Source organism: Hylaeus volcanicus, chromosome 4 (genome assembly GCF_026283585.1).
Source record: "Hylaeus volcanicus isolate JK05 chromosome 4, UHH_iyHylVolc1.0_haploid, whole genome shotgun sequence".
Lineage (NCBI taxonomy): Eukaryota > Metazoa > Arthropoda > Insecta > Hymenoptera > Colletidae > Hylaeus > Hylaeus volcanicus.
In genome coordinates, this window is record NC_071979.1 from 677,149 (window position 1) to 694,258 (window position 17,110).

Consider the following 17,110-nt stretch of genomic DNA (forward strand, 5'->3'; position numbering starts at 1 on the left):
AACGATACTAGTAAGATTTGGAATGTTCGACTTTATTTCTTGCATTATTAAAACTATACAATTACAAGCTGTATGTAACAAATTGTTGGTGTTTAGCAACCAAAACATTAAGTAAATAAGACTTATTATTTAAGATTAGTAAGATTTATTAAAAATCACATCAGTATCACTTGATGGAGTTTAATTATTGACTACTAAATTTTGTAATGCGTAATTTTCTTTCAGTCGAAAAGAATTAGTTTCCTCCATTAATTGTTTATAATCTTAAACAGAAATCGACAATGTTCTTGTCTATATACGAATCTCGAGTAACGAACAAAAGATAAATAACTTTCGATATATCATTCGTAAAATAAAATTTTCACATCGGAAGCATAAAAATTCATTCAAATCTTGCTTGAGTTTGATGTTATTTTTGATGTTATTGTTAGAGTAATAAAAATGAAAAGTCTTCATAATAGCTTAAAGATATAGATTTTCAAAGGTATCGGGTATTCATGCCAACACCCCTTCCCCTCTTTCTAAATAATCCTCGTCAGTGAGGTCGGTCTTCGTCGATCGTTCTCTCTGCTTCTCCGGCTTCTCGTTCTTTTCTCTCCTTTTTCTGACCAGTGTAAAAGAGGGGACCCACACCCTGACCCACAAGTGGGCCCCGGTACCTCCCCAGTTAGTCAGTCAGTCAAACAAGCCAAGCAGGCAATGCGGGCTCGCATAATACCGTGGCTGCCGAACTTGCGGTAAAGTAGTTTGACACGCACGTGTTCGAACCGGATAACGACAGTGTCTCCCTTCAGCTGTTTTTGCGGTCGCCTCTTTGGAATTGAAGAACAGCAAGAGAGACAGAGAAAGTTTAAGAACGAGGGAGATTGAAGATGATACTGAGAACAGCCCCGAGGGGCATCATCTTTTTTCTCCTACTTACGCGATCCATCACTGCCCAGGATGACGATTCTTTGGCTGGAAGCTTCTTGTCAGGTAAATCAGTTCTTACCATTATCAGGCATCAATGTCTATTTTATACTGTTACCTTGCGTTTTCTTTTGCATTTTCACCAATTTTTCTGGGGTTTTAATTTCTTCTTTAAGTGAACATTTTCTTTATGATAATAATTGGTAGATTAACACTAAACCTACCACGATCGTTTGTAAACTTTTCTGTGCAGTTCTTATATAAAATATATAAATTATATGCAATCATATCTTTTTCAATTTAATACCAAAAAGTGACTTTAAGAACAGCCACTTGATCGATTCCGGAAATAGGTATAAATAAAATGTCGATAGGTTTAGCGTTAATTATATGTGAATGAAACAACAAGTAAAATCCACGAATTATGCGATCATTAATGTCTAATCAATGAAAGTGGGACCCTCTTTTGTTATGGCACGTCGATTTTTATGTTGATTTCTGTTTTTGAATACCTATGCGTATAAATGAACGTCGCTTGCCTCGTATCTTTCGTATACAAAGTAATCATATAACTGTATAAATGCAAATATAACTGTGATCAGCTATTAAGAATTAATAGCGAAAAGTAGATTTTTAAACAATTTCCACATCTTTGTCATTTAATTAAGTTAAAGTTTGTTTTTTGATAATTCAGACTAACCTTTTCTCAATTACCTACCGTATTACTATTTTTCCCGCTTCTGAAACGAATCCAACAAAATTTTTCACCTCAACCCGATTTGCTTTCTTTCGCTAATGCCATGTAAGTATTATACAATTCCGATAAACGTGAAAGATTAATTCTGGGTTAATTCCGACCTCGTTCTGCGTACAGTTACTTCTCGGCTAGGAATTCTACGGTTGCGTGATGATTTTTCTTCGATTGTGGTCGCGTGAATGTACAGATTGGATTTTGCGTGAATAAAAGTGAATCAAATGTTGTAGTTTCTACAAGCTCAAGCACTGTGTATTTTTCGGCTCAAGCAGATCAAGAATTTCTCTGTGCATATTATCGATTCACGCAGTCGATTGTTTCCACTGTTCTCTGTCACCCTTATCTCTCTCTCTCACACACACATGCGCGCGCGCGCACCTAGGCGCGTACAAAGATGACCACACAAAGAATTCGTAGAAAATCCACCATTACAACAATTCATTGTTCAAAGTTGCGAACGGTTTGCAGAGGCTAACAGAAATAAAATCAGCTCGTGCTACCAGAGGTTTCAAAAAGTAGAAACTCGCGTTTGCAAATGTTACGCTGGGTATAGGTAGTATCTGGAAGGATGCGACTGTCCCACTTACTTAGCAGTCGCACGCGCAGTACGGATAACGTTCGATCCACTGTTGGTGAGAAGGTAAAGCTAAGAAGTGTGCGCAATGATACACGTACGCATAACTATGTAGTAATAGTAGCTCACGGCGTATGATCAAAGAAATAAGAAAAACAGCGCACATTGTGCTGTACGTATACAGGGTGTCCCAAAAATGTTGTAACATCTTGAAAGGGGTGATTTGGTGGGTGATTTGAAACAACTTTTTCCTTTGCGAAAATGTCCAAGGCTTCGTTGAGGAGATATTAACGGAAAACACTGACCAATCAGAGCGCGAGTATGCCGGTGGAGCGAAGGCTATGCACTAAGCGGCTGCGCTCATACGCTACTGCGGCCGCTCCACCGGCATACTCGCGCTCTGATTGGTCAGTGTTTTCCGTTAATGTCTCCTCAACGAAGCCTCTGACAACATTTTTGCTAAGGAAAAAGTTGTTTCAAATCACCTCCCGAACCACCTCTTTCAAGGTGTTACAACATTTTTGGAACACTCTGTATATAGCAAAATCAATTTTGTGCCTCTATGCTCGAGTCGTCATTTTGATAAAGTATGTACCAACATTCTAAATCCTCAACCTGATCTCTATTATGATGTATCTATTTACAGACGTTGACACACGTCTCTAACACATAACCTAAGTCTCAACCTGATGAACATTACGTGCAGCGTAATATATTTAGATTTAGGTTGCCCTCGGGGGCTGCAGCATGCGCGTGTGCAGCTAGAGTACAGATTTAGCGGTCCCGAGGTACCCAGCTATAGGAAGGTTCAACAGACATGTAAAGGAATGGAATGCAAGAAGTTAAACATTATAATGTAAGAAGCTAAGGATTGATGTAAATCAATGTAATGTAACTGACTACATGTTAAAGGAATGGAATACAAGAAATCAAGGAATAATATAAAGCATTGTAATGCAATGTAAAGGGCTATGTAAAACAATGTAACAAAGATGTATTAATAAGTATTATAGCTGAATGCAATGGGCTCTATAATAATAAAAAGAAAGAAAGAACTTAGGTTATCAGATCGAGAACTTAGAAGGTTGGTACTTTAACGTAACAAAACACAGAGTAAATATTTGGACTCAAACTAGAGTTACGAAAATAAAATATAAATAATACATAAATATTAAATGATTGAATATAAAGGCACAGAATTAGTTGCTACACCTAATATACACGGACAGTTTGCAATTTGGACTTTGTCTATGATAAAGAGCTTTTAACAGTACAACTACCAATGCTTACCTAATGCACTCTTGCGCTATATACAGTTAGTTTCATAAGTATTCGTACACCTCTATGTCTATTGAGAAAAGTCTAAAGTAAATGATAGATTTGACGTTTCTAAATAAATGTTTCATTATAAATATGTCATGAATAAACTTTACACATGTACATATTTGTAATGAAATATTTATTTAGAAATATAAACCTATCATTTAATTTAGATAAGTTTTTTCAGTAGACATAGAGGGTATGAATACTTATAGGTCTGACTGTCTCTTTGAAAATTGAGAGTGGAGGAGCATATCAATTAATAAATATGACTTCAAATATTTATAAAAGCAGTTGTTAAAGACTGTTTAATTGTTTTATGTATATTTATACATAAATCATTTATATTACAGTTTTCCTCAAGTTCTATATATCTGAGTGTCTGAATATCAAAGTAACGTAAAAAGTAGAAATCGTTTTACGTGAAATTGATTTTATAAGGAACACTAATTTAAGTTTTGTCAATTATGCTTGAACATTTCATTACCATGATCAGAGATTTCTTATGCAAACAGTAAGATAAATTCAAACTGTAAAAAAGAAGTACAGTAAAATACAATAAATTGTTAAATAGAAGTTATCTTTTATTCGTAATTTTAATAGTCACTATTATACCGTAGTATTTAAAGTATCTTGAAAACTAAATATACACAGTATCTCTTAAAGAGGTTAATAAACGTTACAATTTTTAATGTAATTTATTTTGCACTATTCAACTCAATAATATGGCAGACACTGCAAATATTTTAATTTACATATCCATTTTAAAAGGATTCGATCTTTTACACATTGAAGTTATAGCATATCTGATTTAATCAAATCTAATTCCTATTGCATCCTTTTTTATGTTTTACCGAGGAAACGGAAATTTTAAGAGGCCTACAATGTAGTACGAGCAGTAACGATGTCGGTTATAGAAACAGTTTTATTATTATTATAATGAATTGGATAGGTGCACTAGCATGTCAATTACTTGTTCCTTTTTATATATTTAATTATTCTAATTGGGAATCTCATTACAAACATTTACTTATTATGGAAAGTGAATCATGGCATTAACCCATATTCTTCGAAAATTTCGATTATTTCTCAAATTAAACTTTATTGAAAGTTTAATAATTGCAATATCTAAATTTGTATGCTAATTTTAAAATGCTACACAATGTTAATAGTACATTATACATAAACTGTAAAACTGTTACTTGTAGGCCATTAATGCGCACGTAACATCCTCGAGAAATTTTTCATGCTGAAATGAAAGCATGGAAGAAGTTCGTTAAACTGAAAGATCGCTTAGGTGATAATTAATAGAGTAGTGTAACACTGACACCGGCGTTATCCAACAATTGAAGGAAACATTTTCAGAATTTCTCAAGTCTGAAACATTTCATTCAATTGGACCCAATGAAGATGTTTAATCTGTTCAGTATAATTAAGTAATTTCAGTTGATAAAGAGTTTAACGTTTATAGATTATTTCATGTTGCAAAACACTGTTGAATGTATAGATGTATATCTTCCTAACGCGATTATGTTAGAAGAGGCACGTATAGTATTACCGAAGAGAGCTATGCGGTGGAGTCGAGCTGTTTAATTAACTACCGTTATGTTTGTTTGGGCCGTTATGCCTGCCAAAATGAAGACTGTAGAATCTACGTTATCATTTGTACGAATGTTCTGCAGTTAGGCCTGAATTAAGAGATCTCCAGATTTAGACAAAGTTTGGGGATTCCCCCAATAAATGATGAGGAGAGAAGTGGTTTGTTGGTATATAGAACTTTCCCTACTCTTTGGATGGATTTTGCTTTTTATTTATTTATTTATTCCAGAAAAACAAAATATTACAAAGATATACATATACCTAATAACTATAAAAATAATCTAGTTGCTTGTGCATGGTTCTGGTTACTTAAAAATTCACTTAAAGATAATGCAAAGCTGGACTTAAAATTAATTTAACAAAGTTATATATTACATATTTTGTGATAATTAGATATATTAGCAAAATTTAGGTAGTTATTATTCTAGTACCAGTAAGATTAACGATAACATAAATTTTGTTTTTATTTATGCTTGAAAGGTATAAAATTAATTTTAATTTCTCCCAAGCAATTATACATTTATTTCTTAATTGTTAATAAACGCATTTAATTTATACATATTTTAAGTTCCTGTTCTTGCTTAATGAAATTTTGTTATGATTCCGTGGTTGAATAAAGAACAGCTTTTTTTTATTAATTTAAAGTACATTGTTTAATTTGCCAATAGCTCACATCTTACAAAACAACCACACGCTCCTCTGGGCGTAGGAAACAAAAAAAACATCATTGGTACCATTCGATAAAACGAAAGAAAAATCAGATATTAAGCAGTCTCTGACGCAGTTTTTCAAATTGCTTCTTGTCCAACGCTTTCGTGAAGATGTTAGCAATTTACTCCCTTGTATTTAAGTAAATGAGACGTATGGTTCTCTCAATGCGTTGGTTTATAAATTTCCGTCTTATTTCAATGTGCTTTTTCCCTTTTGTCAGTTTTCCTTCAGGATTCTCCAATATGTGAATTGCAGCTTTATTGTCGACATACAAATCAGCTGGGTCAGACACGTCCCCAATTTCAAGTTCTTTGATCATTCTTCTCAACCAACAGACTTCCTGTATTCCACTTGTGCCACCACGATATTCAGCTTCGGCTGATGAAATTTAAGTGACTGATTGTTTTTGGGTATTCCAGACAATTGGGCCTCCAAACTCAATTAAAATTCCAGTCGTGAAAATCCTATCTTCTTCTATTCCACCATAATCAGAGTCGGTATATGCCTTCAAACTCGTCGTTTCTCCGACAATGAAGATTCCAAATTCCTCAGTCCCTCTCAAATATCGAAGTATACGTTCAATCATTTTCCAGCCACTTACATTTCGTTGACTGACTCTTCGAATCAAATAGTTTGTTGCAAAACTAATATTTGGCCTCGAAATTGTTGATAGATGAAGTAGACTTCCAATTGACTTCCATTCTTGTCAGTTAACATTCCAGGCTCCATGGATGTCACAACCGCGTGTACATCCTCAAAACCAAATCGAGCCAGTACTTTTCGAGTGTACCTTTGTTGTGTAACAAGTATGCCTTCGTTCATTCTGCGAATCAACATTCCTAAGTAATATAGTCTTCCGTCTTCTGGTGCGATAGATCTTACAAGGGGAGGCCGAGAACTGGGGGTCACCGATTTGAATCAGCTTTTAACACAGTACAGGGTGTCCCAAAAATGTTGTAACACCTTGAAAGGGGTGGTTCGGGAGGTGATTTGAAACAACTTTTTCCTTAGGGAAAATGTTTTCCGAGGCTTTGTTAAGGAGACTAAGTACATGAAAAAGTGGAGGACTCAAGAAGTTATCATTGAAAAATAGAAGATCCCCATAAAAAACTACAAGAAAGTAGAAAAAGATATGAAATCGAAATGAGCTGCCAGTATATGGAGGTGGTTTCCAACACAGTGCAATGATTACGCTGTGTAACACAATGTAAAATTCGGTGCTTTCCAACTATGCGCAGCTAAAATGCTGTGCATGGCGTGGCCAGGCAAGGTCAAGGTGTCGATGAATAAGAATTATTTTAAAACGCTAAATAATGAAAGTGTACACATATTGTCAGAGTTTTTGACTGACAAACTATCTGAAAGCTTGCGAGAGTAAAGGTATCGGCATCGATGAATGACCTTGGAAATATTTTAAAACGCAATATAATGAAAGGGTACTCATAATATTGTCAGAGTTTTAAATTGACAAATTATCTGAAAGTCTGTGAGAGAGAAAGTATGGGTATTGTTGATCTAAGAATGCCTTGCCTTGCCACGCCAAGCACAGCATTTTAGCTGCACATAGTTGGAAAGCACCGAATTTTACATTGTGTTACACAGCGTAGCATTGCACTGTGTTGAAAACCACCTCCATGTACTGGCAGCTCATTTTGATTTCACATCTTTTTCTACTTTCTTGTAGTTTTTTATGGGGATCTTCTATTCTATTCTATTCTATTTTTCAATAATAACTCCTTGAGTCCTCCACTTTTTCATGTACTTGGCGTAATTTTGTTACTTTTTTGAAGTTTTTAATGAGTTATTAACTAACCTACAATGTATACAATGCAATTTTTTATAATTATATTTTCCCTCTTGGATGTTCATAAACTTTTATCCCTTTCGCCTCGATCGTTATAAGAAAAAAAAACGTGAAGTAATAAACTGGAAATTAAGTAGGTAGTAGAAAGAAAAAAAGATTTCTTTCTATCATTATAATAATAATTGATCATAGGAATTTAACAATCGTACTACACTCACCTTGTATTATTTAAAATGTACAATTTACTTCATATAACAAATTTTCCGATTCCTAAATTTTAATTTTCATATGACTTGTTATTGAACCAAAATATTCAATGGTCATTAATTAATTTACTCAAATAAAGTTTCTCCTGTTTGCACAGGTTTATTAGACTCCATAACAAGTACAGCCAACAGTGCAGATTGTCCAGGAGTATGTGTCCACGCGTTTGCAACATTAATATGTTACGAAGTTCTCGAGCATGTACAATGCCCTACCAGCATGAGATGTTGCATCGAAGCACCTATAAATGGTACCTCAACGTCTTCTGAAAACGTTCTCGATGACGATAGTCAGACACCAACTATAATTACCACCGTGAAGACGTCGACGATGGGACCTGTAAACACGACCACATCCTCAACGATTACACCACCTACGACTGCTTCGTCAATTGCTACAAAGACTACCTCTGTATGCTTACAAGACAATAGTTATTAATTTAAAAAGTATTCTCGCATGCGAATAAAAATGTTTCTAATATTTCAAAAGTCAATACATATAAAAAAAAACTACAATAATTTTGAATCACAATCAGTCTGAAAACGAATAAGCAATTCATTTCATTTCTAGTTTATTTTCCTTATTATGAATACAAATGTTGTACACAGACAGGAATATTGTTTGAAAATCTGTACTTGGAAAGAAAGTTAGGAAATTTGGAAATATAACACGTTTTGAAACATTCTGTACAAGTAGTTGATCCATAACACAAGAGTATTTTTCATAAAAAAAAAAATACAAATTTTTGTTTATCATGATGTAGTTTAACTCCCCTCCAGTGGCCGGAGTCTTAGCGGCATTGGCGGGGAAGTCCCCCGCAGCCGCTCAACCCCTGCTGCTCTTCTCCGCAGGGGCAGGCATCGATGCGAGGGGCGTCCCCACGCCCACACCCTCCTTGCTGGCGGCCTCCTTCTGCATCATTACTACAGGGTGATCCGCTCGCTAGTAGACACAATGGACAACCACAACAATACCCAACCGTCATTGTTGTGGTTGTCCATTGTGTCTACTAGCAAGCGGATCACCCTGTACCTCGCAAAAGGAGACCACCGCCTTCCACGTACAGCTCATTGCTGGTTAGTTGGCTCGCGGCACCCCCACCCGCACGCATCTTCGGTCCTCTAGAGAGAGGGACGCTCGGTCCGCCTAAACCACACCAGGTTCCCCCATTTTTTCGAGTAGCCGCGCTGCATAAGCGTAAGGTCCACTACTTTCTTTCTTCTATCCGTTTTCAACGACTGTCTCGTTGTCCGCAGTCTCGAGACGTCCGGTGTCCGAGGGTTAACGTTACGCCAATGATTTCTATTGCTCTCTCGCTCTATCTTGTTCGCGGCCTTTGTCGCACGGCAGCGTTTGTCTAGGCCAATACCGAAAATGCTTATTTTGACCTGGCCAATACCACGAATACACAAAGATGCGTGCGGGGGGCAGGGGGGTGCCGACCTGCCGCGAGCCAACTAACCAGCAATGAGCTGTACTGTCGCTCGCAACCATGTGGACATTCAAGTATGTTTTGTTTTTCAGAGTAATCAGATGGAAACAACCGACAAGAATTCGAGTATGTACCTTTTCTCCCATATAGCATGTTTATTATCTTTGTAATGGATAATAGTAGGTTTAAATACGCAAACGAGATAAAACACATTTTACAAAAAAAACATTATGCAATGATAGCTAATTTTAATCAAGTATAAGATTGTTTGCTTAGATATTAGAAAATATTATTTTCTGAATGTGGAGAATAAGTAGAAAGTTTGAAAGTAGACAATTGTTTCATTCCATTAGTTGTTAATGAAGAAACGAAAAATGTTCAATTTCTATCTGATAAACATTTGTCGAATGAGAAATTATTTTTTGCAGCAAAAACCTGTTCAGGGATTTGCATGGCTGAGAGAATTGCCGATTACTGTGATGCTGTTCTGGTGATAGACTCTCTGTGCAAGCCAGGATATAAGTGTTGCGTATCTAGGGATGCGTTTGGAGATACTCCTCCGCCAGAATTGTTAGTAATTGACAGAACAAATTCAAGTCGCGTGGATGAGAAAACTGGTGTCAGTACATTGTATAAAGGTCCTCTATCTCCTACAACTGCGAGGCCAAATTCGTCCATCTCTACGAGCATGGTTACGACTACACCAGCTACAACTGGTACAATGGCAAAACAACCAACGACCACGACGCGACCAAAGATTACAGTCAAGAAACCATGCAAAGGCGAATGCGTTAGTGGATTCTTTGCGCTTCTTTGTGACAAGGTGGATGGAGAAGCTGAATGTCCTGATGATGGATCGTGTTGTATCATCGATGCTTTTTTGAAAACGGTAATAATTTGAATTACTTGAATTATTATTTGTTTACTGAAAGGAATATTTGGAAAATTAAATAATATATTATAATTATAAGGGTAGTTAAATTTTTTTGTGAACATTGAAGTATTAATTATTACAATTCAATTAGGAAACGACAACAGTTCGACCGACTACGAAATCGCCACAGCCAACATTACAACCATGTCCTGGATTTTGTTTGTTAACCATTATGGCAGCCTTTTGTGAACGGCCAAACCTGATAATACCAAAAACAACAACCTGTCAATCTGGATCCATCTGTTGTGACAACACGAAAAGTTCACCGCAGGTGATTCTATTTATTGTTTTCAGTAGAACCTTTTCAAGGGAACGAATAAATTAAGGCAAGTAAGATAATGGGTAATCTATGTAAAAAAAAGAAAGACTGAAATGAATTATTGGCATATAGAGAGTAAGCGTAGTGACACCATCTTCTTCGTATCAGACTCCAAGGCCAAGACCAAAGTCCACACCAAGGCCATCGATTACCACGGTTTCTTTACCACCAGATCCTCGCCCAGAGTGTCCTGGTTCCTGCATCGTTTCTTACTTATCTTTCACTTGTTTCAGTAAGTATTTATTCGTTTTATATTTACTGTTTTCTAATTTAGCTATTTTTTTTCTATGTATACAGTTTAATAGAAAATTAATTGGTTGTTACGTATTACTATATTATCGAGTATTTTGTTTTCTACCTGTAAATCATTTATTTCATTTTCATTTTGTAACTGTAGATGGTTGGAAAAAGTTGTTCCAGGTGTGAGAAATATTTTGCAATGATTTACTTGTAGGAAATGCTGAACTGACGAATTTGTTCAAATGCAAGAAACAAGGACATCAGTGTTGTGCACCAAAATCATTGATCCGAGAATTTAGCGGTGGAAATTCGAGCGAGCCAATTTTAAGTAACAGAAATGATACTATGTATGTCACATCGAGACCGTACACAACGCCACTCACAACAACAATATGTAAGATACAAAATACATTGATACATCTTTTATTTACACTGTATCATACTAATAATTATACTTTACATTATTTTGTATTGAGTCGGTAAATATTCAAAACGAAGATAGAATAGAAAGGAATCGTTGATTTTATAGATGAAATAACTACAATGACAACAACCATGAGAAGTCCTGTGTACAGTAAGTATGTATGTGGCGTAAAAGGAACTTCTCGTGGACCAATTCAAACTCGTAGCTTGGACAGAGGAGCACGCGTTGTTGGCGGAGAAGATGCAGATGCGAACGAATGGTGTTGGCAAGTTGCTTTAATTAATTCCCTCAACCAATATCTTTGTGGAGGTGCACTCATCGGAACACAATGGGTTCTTACAGCAGCACACTGCGTTACAAAGTAAGATTTCGTATAACTAAAATATTAGCTTTATTAGTTTCTTTACAAAGTTGTGGAGCTTCTAATACGACACGGTATACATATAATAATAATTGGGTTGTGGACGTGTAGTTGCAGACAGAGTAATGACATATTCACGTATATTATTGAAACGAAAGATAAACTTATAAATTATGAGAAAAGTGAGAACTCTTATGGTGATATTGTGATATTTTTATGTACAGTATCGTGAGGTCTGGAGATGCGATTTACGTGAGGGTTGGCGATCATGACTTAACTAGAAAATATGGAAGTCCTGGTGCTCAGACTTTACGAGTGGCAACAACTTATATTCACCACAATCATAACAGCCAAACTTTAGATAACGATATCGCACTATTAAAGCTTCATGGTCAAGCAGAGCTTAAAGACGGTGTTTGTCTTGTATGTTTACCTGCACGAGGAGTTAGTCATACAGCTGGCAAACGATGTACTGTTACCGGTTACGGATATATGGGAGAAGGTAAACTTTTGCATAACTCTAAAAATTAATTTTTTCGTAACTATCTACAATCAACTTCAAGGTAACACGTGTAATTTGATTCTTGACTAATTGATGAATGGTATGGTTTTTTAAGACGATTATAACAGTAAACTAAATTTCTTTTGTATATATACTAATTCAATATATGATTTTATATACGCGTGTATAGCTGGTCCAATCCCTCTCAGAGTACGCGAAGCTGAAATACCAATCGTGAGCGATGCTGAATGTATAAGAAAAGTGAATGCTGTGACCGAAAAGATCTTCATTTTACCAGCAAGTAGTTTTTGCGCTGGTGGCGAACAAGGCAACGATGCATGCCAGGTGAATATAATACCCATATTATATGTACCAGGTAAATATAATACAGTATTGTCTCGAAATAATGAACTCGGTCGGGACCGGTGAGTTGCTTATTTCGAGAGAGGTATAGTCGCTTGCTGGTCGGTTGGCGCGCGATCACCAAACTAGAGGGGTACTGAGGGGACAGGGGATCGCTCGGTCCTCTAGAGAAAGGGACGTTCGGTCCGCCTAAACTTTCCCCTTTTTGTCGAGCAGTCACACTGCATAGGCGTATTCTGATACCTGAATAGTGACCTGGCTCCGTCGATCGTGCGGGCGTCCGGTGTTCGAGGGTTAACCTTACGCCAATGATTACTATTGCCCTCTCACTCTATCTTGTTCACGGTCTTCGTCTCGCGGTAGCGTTAGCCTAGGCCAATACCAAAAATACGTATTTTCACCTGGCCAATACCGAAGATGCGTGCAGGTAGGGGTGTCGACCTTCCGCGCGCCAACTCAGCAGCAAGCGACTATATACTATTCGGCTTGACTTTGTTCTCGACCGAGATGAGGGGGGACCCGTAGAAAAAACAGGGTTCGGTGTAGCGGCAAACTACATACATAATAGTATTGTTTCGAAGAATACACACGCCAGAGAAAGAGAAAACATTACACATGTTCTGTGCTCTTTTCACTAATCTGTTCGGCTTCTCGCTTTCACGGACCTCTCATTTCTTTTCGGATCTCTCACTCGGCAGACGACTTCAAACAAAAAGGTGGGGATAGCTTATTTCGAGGCGGAAAGCAGTTGCTTATTTCGAGACAATACTGTACTCATATTATATGATAGCATTTAATATCAGTATTATTATTTATTAACTATATCAGTAATTAGTACTATGAATTATGTGCTGTATCTATTCAACAGTAGCATATAAACTAGTAGTAAAAATTAGTAATATAATAATAATATATTTGTATTATTTTTGTACTATTTCAACAAATTCCAGTAAAAATTGCGTAGTTATGAAATTTTAATATTTAGGGTGACGGAGGAGGTCCTCTAGTATGTCAAGATGATGGATTCTACGAATTGGCTGGCCTTGTTTCATGGGGATTTGGTTGCGGAAGACTGGATGTTCCTGGCGTTTACGTCAAAGTTTCGGCGTTTATTGGTTGGATTAACCAAATCATTTCCGTTAATAATCTTTAGCTTTTTGTATTCTATTTATAAAAATTAAAATACTTATTGATTAAGAGAACGTATAGTACCTTAACGCGCTTGATGATGTAACATCTTATGTTACGTATCTAGCAAAGATTCCAAAAGGAAGTTTCTTTTGATGTACGATAAATAAGAACTAAATTCGCGCAAAATTCGAATTTTATAATGTTACAATATTTGTGACATATTTAACATAAATCAAGTTTTTACAAGGTAAATAAAATTTTGTTATATTAACATAATTTTACGTAGTAAGACAGTAAACTTCCATTTGTTACATTTTTTAAATGCATATAATTTCAAATTTAATCATTTAAGGATTACTTTCGTCAAAAAGGAATAATCATTTGTAGCTCAAAACAATGTTAACATTATTGAAATTCTCGGAGAGAACTTAAGTTAGAGGCTTTCAAAGTACGAAAAGCATACCAAAACTAAAAACGATTATTTAATTTGTAAATACCACGATGAAAAGAAATAAGTTTAGCGTTTTTCGGTTATATAAATGTTTTCTTATTTATTATGATACAGTCGAAAGATTATTGTAGTTTAAACAATTTTACAATATTTCTGAGAAATTAAATATTGGTGAGATATATTAAGATTAATTAATGATTTTTCTTCTAGTAATCGTGCCATCAAGTGCGTCAATAATAGGTGACAATGGTATTTTTTTACGCAACATATGGTTTTGATTAAGTAGCCAACTATTATTATTTAATAGTAGGGACAGATATGCATATTATTTATTTATATAAAATCGCTACTTGCAAGAGCCAATTTCATAGAAACGACATGATGTCAAAAAGTGTCAAGTAGCAATGATAATGAATTGCAAAGTTCGGAAGTTTGTTACTTACTAGTGAGCAGAAACATCAATTTCTATTTTAATTTTGTATTTGAATGGGAGCGAATGCGTGTATCTTTCCTAATATCACGTTGACAATGAATACTCTAACATAAACGTTGGTTTGGGTATCAGTAGATCGTAATCAGTAGATTAGAGAAAAGATACTTGCTTCAAGTTTTAATTTTTATTAAGCTTCTGGTAAAAAATTTACAAGATTTTTTTGAAAAAGGTTAGCCCTCTAAAGTTGAAGTATTATGTGACGAGTAGTGGTCAAATTCTTGCAAATCTGATCCAAAAAACCTAGAGGCACCTTTACACGAGAATTAGTAATAGGTTACGTACGACTTCGTTATTAGTATTATACGTATGTATACAATAATGTCTCCATAACTGCACAAGCTCGGGACTGACCTGCAGTTATCATAGAGTTCGTATATTCTTTGATGTTTACCGACGAGCTTTGTCGGGAAGACAATTTAATGCAACGGTGAAATTTTTTTATTATTAGCTTTTTTGATGTAAAATTTTTGCCATCATATTCTTGGCATTTTTCTGATTAAAAAAGAGACCAAACACGATATAAATCGGATAATATTTACCATGCATCTTTTTTTAGTTAGTATCCTACACTATATGATACATAATACACAAGTTGTTACAAGTTAATATGTTGCGAATTACGTAGGGTTTGGTCTCATTTTAATCTGAAAAATACCAGAAATATGGCGGTAAAAGTTTTATAACAAAAAATTAATTATAAAAAAAGTTTCACCGTTGGATTAAATTGCCTTACCGAGTAATCCAATCCCAGACCATGTTTACACTACTCGGCGATCGAACTCTTTGACCCTTAAGGAGTATACCCCGTCCCGGATCACGTTACACTCCTCGGCGATCGAACTCTGTGACCTCTCAAGAGGTATACCTACCCCCCCCCCCCCCCCCTCAGTGATGGGGCTGGTTAGTGTGCATTTATCATAGACACATTTGTGCAGTTATGGAGACATTACTGTACTATCTTTATGAAATTGGCTCTTCATTTCTTATTTATATTAGTAAATCGTGTCAATACAATAACTTTGAAGAAAATGCCACGCTGCCTTGTACATTATTGCGTGATTCATAATGTATTTTTCAGATTATAATTTTAAGAATGTCTTATTCGTTTGAAAATATAAAAAATATTATATGTGAATATAAAAGTTAGTTGTTAAACCTTTTATAAATCTATAAAACATTGTTGTAAACATTCGTTATATGCTGAACATTTTGTATTGTTCCAGCGAACAATGATATACGATGCAACGTAGTATTGCAATCGATGATATTGTTTATATACGAAAGTTCGAGGAAAGAGACATGTTTTATTGTGTCACTCGATGTAAAAAATATGATCGAAATTTGTCAAATTTCAGTGAAAAAAATATACAATTTGTCTCATCCATATTTCTAGAAACCACTAGATTCACCACTGTTGAGCGGACCCTACTAAGCGCAATGGCGAGCAATCACAGAAGCGACGGACTAGTCCGATGGACTAGACAGCCTCTACTAATACGTCCTACTACGTATACCACCTACTACTTTTTTTTTTTTTTTATTTACGTGAAGGAAATCTGTTAACCAAACACCTGAGCTTGGGGGAGCGACAGACGGGTAGTGCGGAATTCGACCCGCTATAACCTCCATGGCAACCTTCGGACACTCTTCCTGTAACTGGTGTTCCGGATGAATCACAGGAACTCTTTATAGAACACTACTGCGACTCCTCTTCACCTATGCCGGCCGCCAACATTTTACAGCCGGTCGCATCCCGAGGGGGGGAATATACTGTCCTCCCCTATCACCGCCTACTTCGCGGTGCATGGAGGCCGCGCCCCGCACCGCTACGTCTCGGCGGCCGCTTTGTACTGGTAACCCAGGATCACCACCCTGGGCACCGCAACCGCCAAGGGGGAAGGCTATTTGACGTGCTGTCCCCCCTCTCCCGTCACTCTTTTACTTCGACTGATTCGCTGGCAGCGGAGGTTGTCTTCAATCGCCCTCGCCGCCAGCTACCGTCATTATCCCGGGGGCCCGACAGCGAGACCTTTTCGTCATCGTCGTCGTGCCCTATTTGGCGGAATACTCCTCCAACGTGTGCTGCGCCGAGTCTTCCTCCTCGCCACTACCATCGGGAAGGGGAGCGCCGGAGGCTACTTGGGAAGTGCCTGGATCATGCGAGTACTCAACAGGACACTTTCGAGCTTACATGAATCCCATGAAGAGGGGTTAGCCTCCCCCACTGCCTACTCCATGCCTACGGAGGGACCCGCCCGGTGTCCCCGTCCCTGGGGCCGTCGAAATGAGTTTCCCGAGCCTCCGCTCGGTCCACCCATGGCCCCCGGAGTCTTCGTGTCCGGTCCGTTTCTGGCGACCCAAAGGACGCCACACGGTCAGAACCAGAAGACGCCGACACTGGTAAGGGAGGTGTAATCCGGCACGCTCCGACCCTCCCCACCCCACCCTCCATACGCCCCCAAAGGATCGGTGGTCCTAGTAGGAACGGGCCGATCCCTCGAGGACGGCCGTCCCGAGGGGAAACT

At 37.0% G+C, this 17,110-nt stretch overlaps 1 protein-coding gene and 1 long non-coding RNA gene across 7 annotated transcripts; one reads left to right on the forward strand and one right to left on the reverse strand.

The window, feature by feature from the left end:
- Positions 1 to 11: 11 nt before the first annotated feature.
- Positions 12 to 2,237, reverse strand: LOC128874805 (uncharacterized). Its single transcript, XR_008456698.1, has 2 exons — positions 923 to 2,237; positions 12 to 812 (listed from the first exon to the last, which is right to left on the reverse strand). It is a non-coding gene; the product is annotated as an uncharacterized LOC128874805 (long non-coding RNA).
- On the forward strand, positions 2,164 to 14,758 carry LOC128874802 (protein masquerade). 6 transcript variants are annotated; one of them, XM_054119870.1, is made up of 13 exons: positions 2,637 to 2,824; positions 2,884 to 3,093; positions 3,150 to 3,321; positions 8,036 to 8,346; positions 9,460 to 9,493; positions 9,796 to 10,256; positions 10,393 to 10,572; positions 10,693 to 10,852; positions 11,075 to 11,254; positions 11,390 to 11,645; positions 11,870 to 12,147; positions 12,338 to 12,492; positions 13,496 to 14,758. In XM_054119870.1, exons 4-13 carry the CDS (start codon positions 8,155 to 8,157, stop codon positions 13,661 to 13,663), a joined length of 2,064 nt encoding a protein of 687 aa, XP_053975845.1. In that variant the 5' UTR covers positions 2,637 to 2,824; positions 2,884 to 3,093; positions 3,150 to 3,321; positions 8,036 to 8,154; the 3' UTR covers positions 13,664 to 14,758. The 6 variants fall into 6 exon arrangements, with proteins under 6 accessions (XP_053975847.1, XP_053975848.1, XP_053975845.1 ...); XM_054119871.1 differs by lacking the exon at positions 3,150 to 3,321; XM_054119872.1 differs by lacking the exons at positions 2,637 to 2,824; positions 2,884 to 3,093; positions 3,150 to 3,321 and adding an exon at positions 2,164 to 2,303.
- The last annotated feature ends 2,352 nt before the right edge of the window (positions 14,759 to 17,110 follow it).